Below are 20,851 nucleotides of genomic sequence, written 5' to 3' on the forward strand. Positions count from 1 at the left end.
GTCGACTAAAGTGATGAAGGAAAAATGTAAAAAAAAAACATGCAGAAACTAATCCTAAGGAACTGTTGTTAGTTGCAGCGGCAGACTGGTGTGCATGGTGACAACAAAAGCAACAGCCTATATGCAGGAAATGGGGCAGAAGCACCACAGTTCTTCACGGAAAACTGCCGAGATACTCCGTCTGCACCCTGCTATGCCGGCACTGGACTACACAGATTACTTCCTAGGCACAATCCGTAAACTGCTCTGAGTTCTTTGGAAGAAGAGCACAGTAAAGACATACTAAAAAAATTTAAAAAAACTGGACTCCATCATATTTGATGTACAAGACAAACATATTTTTCCAAAAGCGGACCAACTTCGTCACCTCCAGTATGAGACACAACAAAATAATTTTTTAAAAAACTTCTTAAAAATGCCAACTTTCTTACAATTTCTAGTGAAGAGTCAAAATCAAATCATAGGATGATCAATTCAGAGAATGACTGGCTTATGCTCCACCACAGAAACGATGTCTTGAAGTATTGTCGGAGGCTTTCATGGATGGATTCAACTGGTTGTTGTGGGTTTTTCGGGCTGTGTGGCCGTGGTCTGGTAGCTCTTGTTCCTAACGTTTCGCCTGCATCTGTGGCTGGCACAGAGAGAAGTCTTGAAGGTTGTATGCAACGTCAATTCCAGCCTTGGGAAAGCCCCTGTAATGCCCCCCTCACCACACATGCACACACATCTACTCTCAAACATACTCACAATAGGCAAGAGTCATACAGATGTTCAGGGGCACCTTAAAGACTTACACCATTTATTCTTAGAATGGGCTTTTGTGAATCACAGCTCACAGATGCATCTGAAGAACTGAACTCTAACTCGCAGAAGCTCATGCTGGAATAAATGATGTTCATCTTTAAGGTGCCAGTGGACTATGTTTTATTTTGCTACAATCGACTAACATGGCTTCGCTACTCTTCTAGAAGAATGATACAGATAAATATATCCTTAAAATATGCAAAGGATAAGACTCAAATTGTTTTTCTTCCCCTCACACACTGCTTCTCTAGTGCCATCTTCTTCTGTGTCCAACCTCCACAGGAACTTCCAAGGAAGAGACACTGGAAATCTTGAGATGGCCAAGGAAGTCTGCTTGAGTTCAAAGTTCACTCTAGCCACCACATTCTCCATTCCTGAAAAGCAGACTTCATAGTGAAGGCAGATTCTGAACTGAGCTATCCTGACCTCCACTGTGGAATCAAGTTTGAATGTCATGATTAGTTGGGGTTCTGTAAGAGCTGCACCAAGGGGATTCACTTCCCATAAAATTTCATATTATCTAGGTAAGCACAGGCTAGAACTTGACAACATACTCATGACAGGAAAAGGCAGACATTTAAGAAGATTTACTGAGCAATCTTGAGTTGCGGGGGTGGGGGAATGAAAGGGCTCTGGATGAAATACGTGCTGGCGTATATGCCATCTAACACATTAGGTGGCATTTACACTGGTACAGGGGCATTTACACTAGCACTGGGGAGCCACATGGCTACACAATGCCCAGGCAGCAAATGCAGCCATGGCACTAATGCTACCAGTGCAAGAGCTGGTGTTGGCATCAGAGCGAGCATTCCTTGGGGCAAAGCTGACTTTCATTGGCTTCCTGTACCCTTTTGGTCTGGAAACGCCCCCTTCTGTGCCAGCAAAAATGCAGAAGCAGCCCACTGAGCTAAATAGGGGGCTTGTAGCGTGGCTGGGGGGAACATTCCTTTTCCCTTGCATGGTGTGATGGTTAAGAACAGTGGACTCTAACCTGGAAAATCAGGTTTCATTCCCCACTCCTCCATATGAGCAGCGGACTCCAATCTGGTGAATCACATTTGTTTACCCACTCCTACACATGAAGCCTGCTGGGTGACCTTGGGCTAGTCACGGTTCTCTCTGAACTCCCTCAGCCCCAACTACTCACAAAGTGTCTATTGTGGGAAGAGGAAAGGAAGGAGCTTGTGGTTGAGAAAAGCAGGGCATGAATCCAAACTCTTCTTCCTCTTTTCCCTTGTTAGCCGTCACTCTGAAATCCTCTTTGGAGGTGGCGGGGCTCGGCCATGCCGGCCACCACCCATCTACCATCTTCATAAATGGGAGATTACAGGAAACTGAAAGGAACACTTTTCTGTTTCAGTGATGCTTACTCAAACTTATTCCCTTCACAAAAGGGCAGCACTTTTTTGTCTTTGATATTTATATAGGTTTTAAATGCTGTCTAATTTTACAGTGGTTATTTGGATACAGTCTTGTTTCAAATGTGGCTTTGGTATATAGGTCACATTTCGTAACACCATTAACTGGAACATTAACATATGATTATCTCCTCCTTTGCTTTTTTTCCCCTGAGATCCGGAAAAGAAAGTCTTATATTTTAACAATGACCTCACAAAGTTCATGAGCAACCCAAGGTCACATCAAAATTTAAAATACACTTACCAATACCTACAATATTGAATATTAACTTTCATTCAAAATAGTTTAATCTGCACAAATCTGCATAAATTCATATGAACATTTGTTCTACTTTCAGTCAAGTTTAACTTTCTCCTTTTTTGGTCAACCATGGACGGAAGGCTTTGGGGAACATAGATCAATTAAGAAAGGAGATAGCAAAGTCTGATGGTTCATAATACATTAAGACTGCCAAAGGAGAATCTCTTAAAAAAATGGAGACAATAAAAAATAAAAGTTGATCGGCTGCCATTCCTCTCCAACGCGATCCTAACAATTATTGGGTAGGAAGAAGGGTGGTTGGCTGGGTTGCAAAAGCGACTGGCAGGGGCGTAACGAGGCAGCCCTGGGCAAACTGTAGCCCTGGGCAAAACCTGAGTTGGATGCCCCCCCCCCATGGGCGGCCACTCCACCACGACCAAATTTTTTTTTTGCACCAGGACATTGGTGCCTGCAGGGGGTGCCTTTTTAGACATATCAGCACCATAATTTCAGCATATCATCAGGAGACTGTCCTTATGCTACCCCCCAAGTTTGGTGAGGTTTGGTTCAAGGAGTCAAAAGTTATGGACTCCCAAAGGGGGTGCCCCATCCCCAATTGTTTCCAATGGGAGCTAATAGGAGATGGGGGCTACAGTTTTGAGGGTCCATAACTTTGGCCCCCCTGAACCAAACTGCACCAAACCCGGGGGGTATCATCAGGGCAGTATCATGATGAGACCCTGAAAGTTTTGAGACTGTGCCTTCAGAAATGTTCTCAGCCTGCAACCCCCCTTGACATAATGCAGAATGCAGAACAAGATTCTTGGGCAATTTCTGGAATGTTCCTTGCAGTAAGATTTTGAATGTATCGGCACCAAAATGTCAGGGTATCATCTGGAAACTGTCCTTATGATACCCCCAAAGTTTGGTGCAGTTTGGTTCAGGGGGTCCAAAGTTATGAACCCTCAAAGGGGGTGACCCATCCCCCATTCTTTGCTAAGGAGATGGGGGCTACCCTTTGAGGGTCCATAACTTTGGACCCCCTGAACCAAACTGAACCAAACTTGGGGGGTATCATAAGGACAGTTTCCAGATGATACCCTGAAATTTTGGTGCTGATACATCCAAAAATGCACCCCCCCCTTACAGGAACATCCTAGAAATTTGCCCAAGAATCTTTGTTCTTCATTGAGTTTTCTGCATTGCTTTCAATGGGGGTTGCAGGCTGTGGGGGGGGCACATTTCTGAAGGCACAGTCTCAAAACTTTCAGGGTCTCATCAGGACACTGCCCTAATGATACCCCCCAAGTTTGGTGCAGTTTGGTTCAGGGGGACAAAAGTTATGGACCCTCAAAACTGTAGCCCCCATCTCCTATTAGCTCCTATTGGAAACAATGGGGGATAGGGGCACCCCCTTTGGGAGTCCATAACTTTGGACTCCTTGAACCAAACCTCACCAAACTTGGGGGGTAGCATAAGGACTGTCTCCTGATGATACGCTGAAATTTTGGTGCCACTAGCCTAAAAACTGCGCCCCCTGCAGGCCAAAAATGGAAAACCACTAAAATACCCAAAAATGAACCCAGCATTTTGATGCCCCCCACAAGGTGATGCCCTGGGCAGCTGCCCACCTTGCCCAATGGGCATTACGCCAGTGGCGACTGGCCTCTTTCAATATCCTCAAATGTGTTTTAGATCTATAGGTGACTTCCTCCAACTGTTCCTTTCTTCCTTCCCATTACTTTTGAAAAATCTACAATGCTCCCATGTCAAAAGTACAGGTGGCCTATCCATAAATGTGTTTCAAAAAACAAAATCCCTACCAATATATGTTAAAATGGTTCATTGGATGAAATTTGATTACAGTTCTGTATTAGTTGAGAGAAGTCTATATATTTAGAGACTATGGTATATATTAATTGCATTGTATGAAGCACTTTCATTTGTTCTAAATTGACTGCTAATCAATTTCTGTGGGTGACACCCAAGTTCAAGATCTGGCATTATGAAAATGGGAGCAAATAATGCACTTTTTTCATACCATTTATAATTTCATAAAGCAGTAATATATTTTCTCTTATGCATCTTCATAAAAACACTTCAGCCTTTCTCTATATGGATGACTCATGAAGTATTTGATCAGCTTAGTTGTCTAAGATAAGGCAACCAGAAACATATATAGTATCCATATGTGGCTGTATCAGAAATGCATAAAATGGCATCATTATTTATTTATTTATTTGCATTTGTAGCCCGCCCTCCCCCGAAGGGCTCAGGGCGGCATACACTACGGCACCTACGATATAACTTCAGAACAGAAAATCAATTCATTAAAACAATCTGATACGTAATTAAAATGGATGGCAACAAAACCCACCCCCCTCCCACCATATGAGAGTGGTGGTTTATTTTCTTCAATCCTGTTTTACTTTCTATTTTCAAATGAAATCAATAGGAATTATATCATAGTAATCATACTGAGCACACTGCACTGTAAAAAAAGGTCAAGGAGAAAAACATGAACCATTTGCAGAAATACCTAAAATAATAAAATGAAATTTGCCAGAATTTGAACTAGAATTACTTACACAATCTCCTTCTTAATATTTGGTTCACACTTTTTGCCTCTCCAGACCTTGCATTCATAGGAACACAGAAAGCTCATCATTCCTCCTCCACCAATGTCTGAAGGAGAGCATCAAATCTAAGAGGATGTCAACATGGCTGACAAGCAGTCAAGGAAGCCCTAGCATGCAAGAAGGCTGTTGTTGAAAAGTGGAAGTATTGGTCAAGCAAGCTTACTAAGGAAGATTGAAGATTCAACCAAAACAAAAGTAAATGGAAGATAAGACAAATGAAAATAGGATACGAGGAGCCCACTGCTAAAAGACAACCACTGAGAATTTTCATAAATACATCACAAACATGAAAGGAGCACAGGAGAGTCCTTCTGAAGGACAATAAAAAGGTGAAATGATTGCTAAAAAGGATTGCTAAAAAGACTGCCGAAAAACTGAAGGCAGTCTTTGTGTCAACTGTGAAAAGTGTGTGGCAGTTATCCATGCTGATGGAGCTGCTCTATTCTAGAAGGGTGTTGGAAGAAATGAATCAAATAGCAGTGATGAGAGATGAAGTTCTTATGATTAATACACTTAGTATACGTACATTAATGCATACAGTTCTGGTATAGCAAAAACTGTACAAACATTATTCAGATAAATATTTTTAAACACTGAACATGAAAAGCAGAATGTTTAAGGGTTACGTCAGTCCTTTGTAACTCTGGTAGTAAAATAGCAAAATGCAGTTAACTTCCATTTTAAAGCCTTAAATAGATGCAACATCAGCAGCCTTATCAATGTTGTGCCTTTCTATACTTCCTTTATATTTGCCTCAGCATGTCTGGTTGAATCAAATGCAGCAAGCAAGTCTGGTTGAATCAAATACAGGCTTACCACCCTAGATGATATAATCTCTCTCTCTCTCTCTCTCTCTCTCTCTGTGTGTGTGTGTTTGTGTGTGTGTACATAGATATCCAAGTGATTGATTTATTTCTGATCACTTCCTTATATTTTTGAAGACTAGTCAGAATTCAGCCCTCTGTGAAGATGGAAATCAATCCAAACTCTTTGTCACTTTAAAAATATTTAACTCTGACACTACTAGTTCATCTAATATAAGGAAGTACAGAAATCAATATGAAAATATTTTACCATTGCTCTAGAGAACCACTGTTGAAATCAAGAATAATCAGAAAGAGGTCTTAAATATACACACTTAGATTTTTATCCTTATTTTCCACAAGTCACCAGAATGTATTGACTAGAGAGAAAAATACTGTAAAAATTCCAGTATCTATATCAGTGGGTAGTTCAAGCCTACTAATTCCTGAATAATAAAGATACATTAAAAATGCACATTTATAGCATAAGGTTGAAAAGGTTTATTCAAGAAAGCAATTAATCTTTTTTGATAAACAAAATTCTTCTGCCCAATAGATTTCTACAGGTATGATGCTGAGATGCACTGCTTAGGTTCAGCAATCATTATGTAGAAAAACCTTTATTCTGTCAAACATTTCACATATACATATCTCCCGCCATGGCATTACATCTTTAATCATTGTTTTTCCTTGCCACAGTCAAAGATTTAATGAGAAGTGACCAGAAATAAGTTTCCCAATCCTCCTAATTTGGCTGAAAACCACATTATGCATGACAGCACTGAAGATCCCTGGCAGGCACCTGTCAGAAACCAACATACCATGTCTTAAAAGCTCTGCTCAGCTATCCAAGAAGACACTTCTCAAAATGCACAGGAAAAAATATGATTTGACCAGCCAGACTTAGTTGTACTGCTACCCACCAAGGCAAATGTACATGGATTCGACTACAATAGAAACTGTTGTTCTATTACAGGCCATAAACATTCATTTCTGGTCTACTGGTTTTCTGTTTATTCCTACAAAATCATCACACATTTAAAGGTGATTTTGTTAGCAGCATTGCTGTATTAATTAAATAGCTGAATAATTAATTAAATAGCTGAATAATTAAATGTCGTTTGATATTTCAACAAAATGCCAATTTATTTTATTTTTATGCAAGACTCTACTGAAGCTATTTTATCCCATCAGTTAAATGCATTTTCATTTATTAAACAATAGCTTGAAATCCATTCTCCTGTTTCTTGAAGAAAGTCTTATGATAGCTTCCAATTCGATTGGCTATGTATAGTCAAATAATTTCACAGAGAGACCTGTGAAAAACTCTTGGGAAAATTCTCTCACTGGTCCCTGCTTAGTCCTCTGGCTTGTGATATTCACCACCAATCTTTCTGTACCATTCCCTCCCAATGCATCCTCCTCCCATTATTTTTCCTTACGCACCATACACTTCTGCTCCCCTTAACCCTAATACTGGTCCCCATCTCCCTCTTGCTCTCCAGCTGCTCTCCTTTCTCAATCTGACATACTTGATACCCATCCCTCTACTTGTTCTGCCTGCCCAGACTGCTCTCCTTGCTACTCCAGCTGCCCACTGCTCTCTTTTGCTGCCAACCTGCTGACCCATCTACGTTGCTTTGCCTGCTCATACAACCCCCTTTCCTTACTGCAAGCTCTGGGCAACCAATCCTCCTCACCCACCCCACAACATCAACTCCTTTGCCCCATGCCCTTCAGCCTCTGCAGGTGCTTGGTATTTCAGCTCAACCTGTAGGTCACTCAAATGCAGACCCACCATGGGAGAAGAAAGGAGAAATGGCAATGCCGCCTCTTCTATGCTTGACCCAACTGATACTTGTCTCCCAGACCTGCGGTGAGCTGATCTCCCCCACCCACCCCAGACAGGGGAGAAAGGGAGGCAGTGGCGGCTCAGAGGGATGTGCATTGTGTGCAAATGTATTCCTCTGTTTGGGGTGATTTCATCTCTCCACTCCATTTTCCCTCAGGTTTCTTATTTTTCTGCAAACTGGGGGAGATGCAGAAAAACATACAGGGCCCTGATCCATAGGTTTAAGTGTCCTCAGATTTGGCCATGATTAATTGCATTGTTAAGAAATCAAAAGGTATAATTAATCAGGCAAATAAAACTATATAAATTATATACAAATTATATAAATTACGAACATGGCGAATTTGTAATTTATGGTCCATTGCACACAAGCATTTTATAGAAACATCACAGACTGCACCTACTGGCCACACTGTTAACATTTTGTTCCAATATTCTTCTTTGTTTCCATGTTATACCTGTATCTGCCAAATGAGGACATACTTCATGCATCTGAGTAATGGGTTAGTCCACAGAAGTTTCTGCCATAATAAATCTGAAAGTCCTAAGATGCCACAAGATTTCCTTTTAAAATTTGTCCGGTTTCTACTAATCATAGTGAAAGGCCAGGAGCTGCCAGGCAGGTACCAGGCTGCATCCACATGATTGTTCTGTTATAGCAATCCTTCACAACTGGACTGGCTAGTCTGCACAGGATAATCCTTTCATGAATGATTACTGTAACACTGTCATAGTGAAATATTCAGTGAAACATGGATGCAGCCACAACCCCCCAATACTGAACATGTTTATTCAGAACGCACTGGATTCTGAGATTTTATTATGTATTATACCTTTGCAACTTCAAATCTACTTTTTCATCCATGCTGTTTAAAAGTCTGCCGCTGCTGTTTTTTTTTAACGAAAAGCTAAGGTTTTTAAGATGCTGAATACCTCTGTTATTCTTATACTGCATTTGGAATGCACATAACTGGGCTCATAGCACATTTAGAACTGAAAATATGATTGACTGGATAAACCTTAGGAAAAAATGGTTTATACAAGGCCTCCCCAGGATTTACTAAAGCCTCATGGGAATTTATAGGGCTGCACAGAGCATAACTGAGAACAGATACTACACTGGAATGTCTCCAATAGTTAAATATTACATGCACAAACAAACAAGCAAGCTTTATTTACAATATTCCCTCATGAAATTGCAGGCTGAGACAGTATGTTCTGTTTACACAGTCTAGAATGCCCACTTAAGGAAAGAAAAACATAGGACTTTTCCCATGGAAAGGAAAATTCATGGTCTGCTTTATATCTATACCACAAATATGAGCACCATTTTTCCATGATTAGCTATATATTTTATACCCACTGCAGTTCACCACGTGTATGCTTCAGTATGATGGCACACAGCTGTCTTCAAGCATTCCCCTTTCCTGCAAAAGCAGCTGTTGTCTAGGGAAAATGATCACAGACAGCCTCTTCTGCTTTTCTTATAAAGCTACTTCTGGATAGCTCAACTTCAAATTGCCTCCATTTCCATCCTCTCACTAGTGCTGCCTTCCCATGCCTTCTCTGAACTCCCATATTCCCGTTTGGGATCTCATCCTTCAAATTCTTATGTTTTACCCTCCATCAATCTGCTGTACTATATTCTCCTCATGATCTCATGTGTTTTTAATATGTCTTCTTGACCACATGCAGTATAGGCAAATGAAGGGCAATTAAAGGTACACTGAGAAATCAGGGAATGTATGTGATTTTTATATTGTATCACATAATTCATACTCTAAAATACATTATAATTTGGCCTTTGATGGCACGAAAATAGAGACACAAACTATTTCAGAGCATGTTCCCATTAAAGAATGCCATTAAAGAAATAAACAACAGGTAAATCTGAAAGTAGAAGTGGGGTATGAATTCTACCAACTGTGCCTTTCCATTTCAGACCCCTATGCCATTTACAGGGAGTTCTTGGACCCTCAGGAGGAGCTGAAAGTGGGGCACAGAAGTTTGCAGTGGGTGGGTGGGTGAAAGGCAAGGAATATCTGTCCCATGAGCAGAGCCAAGCTCTCAGCACTTTGAATTCAACTCAACAACATTTATATTGGGATGAAATATATTTCTCCAAAATGTAATGATAAAAAAATAATTAGAGGGGATTTATGTCAAGGAGAAATAACAGAAAACTCTGACCTACATATAAAGTCTTTATGGTGGAATACATATTTCATATAAGAAAGAATAAATGGAAAGATTGCAAAACAAAATCACAGAATTTGAGAAGGAGCAAAAGCAAACTTGTTAAGTCAGAACTGGTAAACAAAAAATGGAATTTTGAATATAGGGAAAGCAAATTTGTATTTTCTTAAACAATGCCATTTTGAATTATTGCGAATAAACCAATAAATTACTACATGGCAAACATTAGGAAGGAAATAAACTGCTGGCATTACTGAAATGGAAGATAAATGGGCAGTGCAGTTCTTGGGGGGGGGGGGGCTGTGAGGCACCTGGGGATGGCACAGCTGTCCTGCCTCCTACAAGGTATCATGGCCTGCAAGCCAAATGCAATGCTCCTCCAACCTCTGTCAAATTCCCCTAGCCAGGACAATGGCCTGTGCCAGCAAATGGAGACATTTCCAAATCTAAAGGGCCCAGGAATGCTACCTTTGGTGCCAGTGCGGGCTTCTGTGCTGGGGGAATGCTGGCGCTTGAGTGTGTTGGGTCCCGGGTGTTGGGCTGCCATGTGGCTCTCCGCTAAACCACTGCAACAGCATAAATGCCCCTTACACCAGTGTAAGAGGCATTTACACTGGTGCCAGCATCACTGGTCTCCTCAATGGTTTGGTCCTGCCCCTCAGAACTGCACTTATATGTAACAAAAGAGATTTTGTAACATGTAACAAAAGAGATTTTGCTGTGGTGTACTACATTTTATGAAAAATATAGTCCTCAGACTTCAGCCCAAGAATATGTTCTCAAAATAAACAGCTTCAAATTATTTAGTATAAAGATTTGTACATTTAATAGAACACAAAAATGTTTTAAAAACCTTGAAATTGTAACTAACAAAAATCCAGGGCTTGTCTCCTTCAGATAGACTCGAGTTTTACTTTAGCGTAATGTTGAGAAGTCATTTCTGCTAATACAGTAACAACCACATGGACTGGTGGCAGATTCTGGATTAATTTGTGATGGCTATGTAAGATTTACAAACAAAGAAAAAAGAATAACCAGTTCTTGTGCAATGTAGATGTAGAGAGACCAAAAATACACAGAGAAAGCAAGAGACATACAACCAGAGGTAATTTTACTATGAAAAGCTATGAAAAGACAAAAACCTCTCATTCCCAGTCTTCCAGGGAAAAGAAAAAAACAGACAATTCAGAATAACATGAAGTGAGTATATTCAGTAGTAAAGTATGGCTTGGATCCCACAGTAAATCTCCACCACGGAAAAACAACTACACTGCTTTCCCTTCCCACTGGGAGAGGCGTTAAAAAGTCTGGGTTTATGGCCAGTCATGGCTATTAACCTGTCTGCCTAGGATGAGCATGGTGCTTTCCTGTTTAGTCAGCAACAACAGAGAGCCACCCCAAAGTTTATCAGTCTGTTCATTGTTGTTCCATTCAAGTTACTTTGGGATTTTCCCCCTCCCCAAGATGCCAGAAGCAAGCAGGTGCCATGGCACCCCTGGATGCCCCAGAGGGTGACTGCGATACAGCCGAATCGCCAGTCTTCGGGATGGTTCATGAAAGGCTCTTGTTAACTTCATGAAGTGAAGATGCAGGGAGAGCCCTGGCAAATAAATGCTGAGAGTGGGCTATTCTCTTCAATGTTCAGACCCTACAGCTGCTTTACTGCATGAAGTGCTTTGACAGGGTGTGGCTCAGGATGCTTGGTCTTTAAAAAATAAGAAGCCAAGGGTATACAGAAGGGCCAAGTGAGAGGAAGAACTGAGATTAAAAACTGAATTCCCTTGATTTTACTAGCATCACCCAGGCTACTGAGAACAGAAATGTTTTTTTTTCTTAAAACACCGCACATGCAGTGTCTTTTAACATGCAGAAAGAACACACATCGATATTTATGAACATATATGAAGCTGCCTTATACTGAATCAGACCATTGGTCCATCAAAGCCAGTGCAGTATACTCAGACTGGCAGCAGCTCTCAAGAGTTTCAAGCTGAGGTCTTTCACTTCACCGATGGCCGGGTCCTTTCAGACAGAGATGTTGGTGATTGACCTTGAGGCCTTCCGCATGCTAAGCGGATGCTCTCCCACTGTACCACACACACCCATGCCCACCCAATGCTCTTATTTTCCTGGGTCTCTGCTACCAGTAGGAGTCCCTGATATATACATCACCACACAACTTCAATGCAGTTTCAAGCACAACTAATGTTTCTGGCAAGAGCAAACTTGAAATGGCGGCATTGCTGTTTCACACCAAATGTGCTCACTGTGTTAAGAGTCTGTACAGAGCTGCCATGACGCTGCGTAATGAATGTTTGCAAGCACAGAACCGAAGCAAATGGGAAGGAGACCACCAGGTCCAGCCAAGAGAGATAATGGACGTTAGATATGTATCTAAGCTGCTGTTAAAAAGCTTCTTACAGGGAGAATTTGTAGTCACCCTGGTAAATCGCTATTCAATCTCTTCTGTCTGTACCATCCAAAAATTTTGAGGGAGAAGAAATGATGGTTTCTTACCTTGTCCCTTGATCTTTTGAGTCAACACCCATGTAAGTACTCTAGAAGGGCAAAAGAGTAACACCACACCCAACCAAGACAATCAAAAGAAAGCGTGCCTGAACAGGTGGTGCCTCCAATAAAGCAGTTTCTTGAACAATTCCCACTGTAGTATATCATCCAGCACACAGACGAACACTTGTTTTGTCACTTCCATGTTTTATAAAAGAATAATCAACCATAACTAGTTGTGGTTAACTATGTTGCTTTTTAAAAACAGACCAACAAAAGCAAAACCCAAAACAGATATACAATATTTTACATGAATGAATGTTTAAAATGGCACATTCTGCTGACTGTCCAGCAATAATCAATGGAATAATCTGCCAGGCTAATTCAGTCTTATGCAATAGGGAAGCAGGTGCACAATTCTTTTCATTTATCACTGAAGGCTTGCTTAATTCAAGGAGAATAAACTAAAGCAGTTGGACAAGTGCTTGTTTCAGAGATGTCATCTAAAACAGATAACCTTTGTTTATACAACACAGAATCAACTTGTTCAGTTTCTCAGATTACTTTCAGTTTACAGTCAAGGCAAGGCAAATGTATAGGGAAGGCCTTTGGGAAGGTGCTCAGGCTCACTGGTACAACATTTACTTGGCATGCAAAGGTTCTAGGTTCAGTCCCCAGGATCTTCAGTTAAAAGGGTCAGGTGACAGGTGATGTGAAAGACTCTTCCTGAGACCCTGGAGAGCCAATGCCAACCTGAATGCACAATACTGACCGTGATAGACCAACGGTCTGATTCAGTATGAGGCAGCTTCATTTATTAATGTGTGTTTATATATCCTCCTTTTATGCAAGTGTCCAGGAAGAAACTGACCACACACTTAAACAAGAAGGGTTGATAATCATAGATGACTGAATGCAAAAGTAAGAAACAAGGTAGAATAAAATATTGTCAGAAGATTTGGGCTAGGAATATGAACTGAATCAGGAGAGCAACTTGTAGAATTCTGTAAACACAACAATTTGTTCATTGTAAACATTGTTTCAGTTGAATAGACTACTGCATACAAAAAATTCACTGGATGGTCAATAATCAGTGTTTCTTAACCTGTGGGTCGTGACCCCTTTGGGGGGTCGAATGACCCTTTCACAGGGGTTGCCTAAGACTCTCTGCATCAATGTTTTCCATTTGTAAAATGGATAAATGTTAGTGTTGGGGGTCACCACAACATGAGGAACTGTATTAAAGGGTCACGGCATTAGGAAGGTTGAGAGCCACACTGGTAGCACAATATGGAGAAGTTCTATTTTCTCTAGTAAAATAAGATCAGGAACTGTCTGTGATACAGACCATGAATTGTTACTGCTGAAAATTAGAATAAAGCTGAAGAAAAACACCAAAACATTCACACTGACAAAACACAATCTAAATAACGTTCCTGAAGGGTTTAAAAACCACAGTAGAACAGATTTGCGTTACTAAGTTCAACTGAATGTCAACCAGAAGAACTATGGGTTGAAATTAAATATATTATCAAGGCAGAATATGCAAAGACAATTCATGTAGCCAAAATAAATGAAAATCCTTGATGGATGACTGTTAAAACCCTTAACATTATTAAAGACAGGCAAGAAGTAAAAGTAAAAGCATCAAAAGTCTAAATGCAGCATTTCAACGACTGGCATGTACATTGGGTGTCTGGACTGATCGACTAGTCTTATTATTTTTACATTTTTTTAAAGTGTTAGTATCAATTTATCAATCTATCAATATGGTTATTTAAGTTTTTTAAATCTAAAGATCTAAAGATATGCAGTAGCGGGGAGAGCATGGGCAATAGCAATGATATGGCAGGACAAGAAGTGGGAAGTAGTTGGCAACAGGGAGGAGGGCGTGGTGGAAGCATGCAAAACAGTGCTAGGGAGTGGGGAGTAAGACTAGGTGGGCTGGCTGCAAGCGGAGGGAAGAGGTCCAGGGCAAAGCTGTACACACTAGCAAATTTGTCCCACTCTGGCAGCAAAGCAAAATTAAAATCATACTATGCAAAGTCAGGAGAGTGGGAGTCTTCCTGACCTCCTCAGGCAGGCTGTTCCACCAGGTAAGGGCCACAACAGAGACAGTGAATGTAATATGAAGTGGTTGATTTTGCCCATTTACAGGTTGGCATCTGCAGAAGACCCTATTCTGATGAGTGAAGCTGTTGTGCCAGAGCATGAGGGAGAGGCAGTTTCAAAAATATGAGAGTCCAGGGCCATGGGGCTTTTGTCTGCGATAGCTAACACTTTACATTGAACCAGGTAATTGATGGACAGCCAGTGAAGTGCCTGCAGGGTTTGATTAATACTCTTCCATGCCAGGACATAGACACCAAAGTGGAGATCATGATCACTTGAAATGGTTTGCAAGGACAATACATCTCACACAGGTAAGCAAAGGAAGGGGAGTCACTGCCCCCATCTAGGAATACTTGCATCTGCCTCTCCTTGTCTCCTGAAACTTATTCTGTTTATCTCCCCAGCAACTCTTGTAATGACTGCATTGTACATATCTCTCCCATCCCCTGCATGAGGAGGAAATAGGATGCACTCACTAACTGCTGCTCCACAATGATCTGTCCTACTGATGAACATGCTGACTATTGCCTTGCCAAATCAGAACCCCATGAAGAAGGCCCAAGCAGACATAATCCAGTCGGACTAGCTCAGAACACCACTCACATACAAACTGAATTGGGGGTTTGGGGTATGCTTTCTACTACGCCATGTCTGCCTCTATAGTCTTCCCTGACCTGCATATTCTGGGTTGATGGCAGGGATGCTGGGAGATGCCAATTGCCCTGTTGATGGGTGGTTCCTGTACACCCAGTTAGGTGAGTGGTTAGAGGACTGTTTTTCAGTGTGGGAGGTACAGGCTCTAGCCCAGCCTCTGCTTCCTGTTTTGCCTCTGCTCAGCCTGTTGATGGGGAAAAGGTGAGCTTTGCCTTGTGGCCAGCATCACTTATGCTTCCCAATTACCACATAGCAGCCTTTTCCAGTGAGCTTTCTAGGAGTGTGTGTGCATGTATGTGTGGCAGAACTGCCTCTGGTGTGGGTCCAGTGCTCCAATGTTTCTGCCACAGTGCCTGCATCTTCCTTGCCTAAAAGGCCAGTGCTCCCACGTAAAGCTCTCTGGAGCATGGTAATACCAGCCCTCCTCCTGTTTCTGCCCCTGATCTCCTTGGGAGTACAAGCTCTTTTCTCCCTGTCTTCTGGCGTTCTCTCTGTGTGGTGGCTACATGGTATCAAAGGCCTGGGGCCACAGTTGACTGAGTCTATGTGTGCCAATCACAGGAGCATTGGTGGCATGCTGGTCTGATTGGTAGGTATCAGCTGGATTGCCATGAACATTAGCATCATTGCTATGTGAGATGGATACTTACTCTGCCTTCTACAACACCAAGGCAGGGAAACCACTCACTCTTATTTTTCCCACCTTTTCTCTTCAGGGACTGAGGTGACTCAAAAATATGATAGTGTGAAATAGATAGCCACTTTCCCTCAGCCCTGTTATCACACACCAGAATACAAAGGAATGCCCGCTGACTTTTATTTCTTTTTCCTTCTCAAATACTCCCCATACTAAAATGAATATACTGAGGTAGAAGTAAACTTAAACAAGAACACAAATTTATTTATCAGGAAGAGGAGATGGTAAAGGAGTGGAATATTTAAACTTGGAGATGGGTGGATGGGGCAAATAAGGCAGGAGGCAAGAGAAATATATTTACACTAATTACACAAGACAGCTTGCAAAGAGACTTATAGTTTTTGGTTTCTTTAGCATAGCACTTAAGATTATTTGGTTCAGTTTAGCTTATATGTTTGCTTCAGAGATGTTGTTTCATAAGATGGTACAGTTCTTTATATTTCAGATGTTCTCTGGCTAATGAATTTCACTCACATTCAGGGTCTAACCCAGGCTGACCCAACACTCTGCGCTCATAAGCCTCACATAGTCAGATGACCCTCAAAATAGAACACTCTCTTTAGAGAAAAATAAAGCAAAACCCATACAGCAGACTACCTGGTCTCTAGGAGTTTTCTTCCCTCTCCTGGAAAATCTCTCCTGACGCTGTTCATATCTATAGCTCGAAGCATGAGGTCTTCAGTAATCTAACCACCAGATCTTCTAGTCAGTGTAAATTTGCTTTAACCACACATGTAGGGCTGTCACCACAGTAGAGCAAGAGAGAATCTAACACTGACTGCTACTACTTTCCTCAGAAAGATAATGTTCCTTTTCAGCAAAGGCAGATAGCTATTCCAGTCAGGATCTCAAAATTCCAAATGTCTCTTAGCTTGTTGTAATAAGGGAGATAGAATACTTTATAGAAGAATGAAGTATGGTATCTCTCTCTCCCTGCTAAATCTGATGGATGCTTAGGGATGGATATAAAGGGTTGGGAGCAAAGATCCACCTCACCACTCTTGCTGCTGAAACCCACTGCACATCCCAGGAAGCTGTTGTTGATGATTGTGGATCCTTTTAGAAAAAGTGTGTGGTATGAAATGAGGGATATGCAATAGGATGGGGAAAATCTGCAAAAATTGTCCTTCCTGGCTGGTTGCTTAAGTGCCCTTCCACAGGCAGAACAATATTTTTGAATGACGCCACAGCAAGTTCAAAAAAGCAGCGTGTTAAAGAGTCAATACATTACATTGTTGGTTCATTGAAAAGTTACTTACTTTGCTCTTTTGGCCATCTCATTGCCATCCCATCGTGGACTGTAGGGGTAGTTTTTCTGGGCCTGGGCATACAGTTCCCCACTACTAGTGAAATGATAGACAGACTGAAATGTCAAAGTGGGCTGGTCTCGAGGAAAGTACAGGGGCAGGTCAACTACAAAGAAAGAAAAAGATGACACATAAGAGGTTTTCATTCTGACTTCCTTTCACCTTTCTTTTACAAAAGGACTGCATGAGAGCATAAACATTAGAAAAAGCACAAACCAGAAAGCTGCTTAGGGAAAAAACGAGAAAGGCCAGCTATACTACACTGTGTTCCCAGTAAATAGCCATATTTAAATGTTTGTTGTAAACCAGTGATAGCGAACCTTTTCAAGACCGAGTGCCCAAATCGCAACCCAAAACCCACTTATTTATCGCAAAGTACCAATACGGCAATTTAACCTGAATACTGAGGTTTCAGTTTAGAAAAAACGGTTGGCTCCGAGATGTGCATTATTCAGGAGTAAGCTTGGTGGTAGTCGGTAGCTTTGCTTTGAAGCAACCGTGCAACTCTTCCAATGGGTGAATCACGACCCTAGGAGGGTTTACTCAGAAGCAGGCCCAATTGCCAGCAACCGAGCTTACTCCCAGGTAAAAGATCACACTTTAGTTCTTTGCATGAAAATCAGTAGGATTTAACAGTGCTTAGCAGGGTTACCTACACTGCTTCTCCAAAACTAGGTCTCAGGTTTAATGCTAATAATCGAGCCCAGCTGCCCAGGCCAGCCTAGATGTGTGTGTGTGTGTGGGGGGGGACTCTGTTTGCGTGTGCCCACAGAGAGGGCTCTAAGTGCCACTTCTGGCACCCATGCCATAGGTTCGCCACCACTGTTGTAAACCATCACTTTCAGTATTCTTGCAGAAAGAGATATGCAAAACTAGCTAATACTTTTTAATAGATCAGTCATTTGAAACTGAAAGGTTCTGAGCATCTCCTACCCACAAGAAAATTTGGTGTCAAATAGCATTGCCATAAGAGGGGAATATCTTGAGACTTGTGGGCAAACCTATTATATCTATCCATCTACTGCTGAGTCTATCTGTGCATGTGAGCAAGGATCTGAGTGGTATGATTGATGTAGCTACTATACCAACTGCTGTGAAGCAAGTCCACCCTTCCAGCTTGAGCTTCAACAGTAACCCCTCTAAAACACTTCAGTACAACGTGTAGGCCAGGGATCCCTAACTCTTTTCAGTCTGCAAGCACATTTGGAATTGTGACACAGCATTGTGGGTGCAACAACAAAATGGCTGCCATAGGAGGTAGAGTCAGCCACAACATGATTACCATAGTAACACAGTGTAAATCCTTGTAATGCAGTGGCAGTTGTTTCAAAACAACATTTGAAAAAAGCTGCAAAGCCGACCAAACCTCCAGTAGCCAATCAAAAGCTTTGTGGGCAAAAACCCCACCCGGTTTCTAAAAACCCTTGGCAGGTGTCAGAAAAGGTGTTGGAATGGGACACTAGGCTAAGGACCCCAGTGTATGCTATTTATCTTATAATGATCCTTTTTTGGTACATCTTTAATGTGATGTGATAATGCTTTGCCTTCTGCCATTTTGTCACAAATGATGAGCACCACAGCTCAGAGCAGCATTGTAAGTTGGTTAATATGGTTTATTATTCAGTTAGAGCAATCCAGTGAAGTGATGGCTCCAATTTCAAGGGCTCTTTTGGGGTAGGGGCAAAGAACTACAATCTCTTTTATTTGCTCTAAATATATTTTTACTAATATTTGGTGCAATGTTCCCTCGAAGCGTGCCCCAAAGCTGCACAATATTCTGAAAATGCTGCGTGGAACTGAGCCCTCCTGGGAGAGCTCCTTCTGCCAGGTGACCCCTTATCTGTGTAGCACCAATACAGTGGCCATGTGGCAGCGCACACACACAGTTTACAAAGATAGCTGATTTGGTGGTTTGTTTTGAACTTCTTTTTTTTTTAGTATAACAGGAGTCAGTTCAACAAACAATATTACAGCCACACAATTCTGTATATACCCTGAACCTTTACAGTTTAATTTCTAAGCTTCCATATTTGTAACTTTGCCACTGGGAACATTATGATGAATTATGATGAATTATATGATGAATTCAAAGAGTTCAACTGATTTTATAAGCCTTAAGTAATTCTTTACATGCACCTAAATGTAAATGGGGAAAGGGAGAGAAAAGAAGGAGTTAAAGAACTAAATCAAAGCCACAATTGGTGGTTAAGAGCGCTCATAAATGTTGACTTTGATTTAGCAATAAAACTTCAAAGGAAAATGCCAGAAACCACTTTCTTAGGACAAAACTAGACATCACCTTGAGAGATCTTTGAAAGGATCTCCTCCTGCTTCATAATTTTTCATGCTTAATAACAGATGTGGGGACGAGAAAGAGATGGGAAACAATTCTGCTGCCCAGAGCAGGAGGGTTTTCAATCATTTAATTCATGCTGTTTTCACAATGGCAATCACTCCCTGGAGCCACTGTTCAATCCCATGGAAGAGGAAAGGATACAGGTCTATATGATGGTTCTTTCCTCAGCAGAGCAGCCCTGGAGGTTAACTGTCCCACTGAAGTTAGAAAATCCTCTCTCCCATTCTGATGCCCCAGTCTGACCTCCCCAACTGCTTATTAAACCTGGAAAAAATCATGGGAGATCTGTTCATAGATCTCTTCAAGACATGTCCACTTTTGTCCCCATGAAGTATCTAGACTGGAATCCTTATCTTGCTGAACCACAGCTTTCTTGTTCATTTTACCAGTATCAACCTCTGAATTCTGGGCATGCAAAAGAGCTCTTAATCCTAGTGGATTTTCAGTCCATTTCATACATGGAAAACTTGAATAATTGCTGTCTGGACACACTGAGTGGGATCCAGAGACCAAGAGTCTCGCAGAACCAATCATTCTTGCCCTCTTCTTTTGCAATCCCTTGCATCCCTAGAAGACTGTTCTTTTAAGTCTGAAGAGCCTTAGGAAGGTCATGGAGTGTGGTATGTGGGGTTACAACTAGAGACAATAATTGCAAACTATTTTTGATGTACAGAACAGCCTTCATAGCCACAGGGAACAGTTCCCAAAGGTTTGTGCCTATTACAAAATAAAGCTTTCTCCTCCCATAAAAATCTACAGAAACATTAAATGCAAGATGAGAAGCCCTGTTGAACGTACCCCCTTCCACTGAAGTGTGGGGGTTTATAAGGGACATTTTCCATACTGGCACTACTTCTGTGGAATTCCCTCCCCGCACTGCTATTGGCACAGTTACAGTTTAGACATTAGCTGAAAATTATTTTCAGAGTCATTTGGTGATTGTCATTTTAAAAAACCTGGCTCTTGCATTTTTGTTTTAAATTGCTTTAATGTTATGTATTGCTTGAGTCCACATCTCATGTTAGCATGGTGTAGTGGTTAAGAGAAGGCGGTGTAGTGGTTAAGAGCAGGTGCACGCTAATCTGGGGAACCGGGTTTGATTCCTGCTCTTTAACTTGAGCTGTGGAGGCTTATCTAGTGAATCAGATTAGCTTGTACACTCCAACACATGCCAGCTGGGTGATCTTGGGCTAGTCACATTCTTCAGAGTTCTCTCAGCCCCACCCACCTCACAGGCTGTTTGTTGTGAGGGGGGAAGGGA

General features: G+C 41.5%; 1 protein-coding gene across 4 annotated transcripts in view; it reads right to left on the reverse strand.

The window, feature by feature from the left end:
* Positions 1–20,851, reverse strand: part of BABAM2 (BRISC and BRCA1 A complex member 2) — a 166,438-nt gene that overhangs the window by 12,882 nt on the left and 132,705 nt on the right. For 3 of the 4 annotated variants that reach the window (XM_048513689.1, XM_048513618.1, XM_048513775.1), the window contains exon 11: positions 17,187–17,340. The exons of the other annotated variant lie outside the window; for it this stretch is intronic. In XM_048513689.1, the coding sequence (XP_048369646.1) occupies positions 17,187–17,340 (154 nt within the window). The remainder of the gene's footprint in view (positions 1–17,186; positions 17,341–20,851) is intronic. 4 annotated transcript variants of the gene reach the window in all.

The sequence above is a fragment of the Sphaerodactylus townsendi genome, linkage group LG01 (assembly GCF_021028975.2).
Source record: "Sphaerodactylus townsendi isolate TG3544 linkage group LG01, MPM_Stown_v2.3, whole genome shotgun sequence".
Classification (NCBI taxonomy): Eukaryota; Metazoa; Chordata; class Lepidosauria; order Squamata; family Sphaerodactylidae; genus Sphaerodactylus; species Sphaerodactylus townsendi.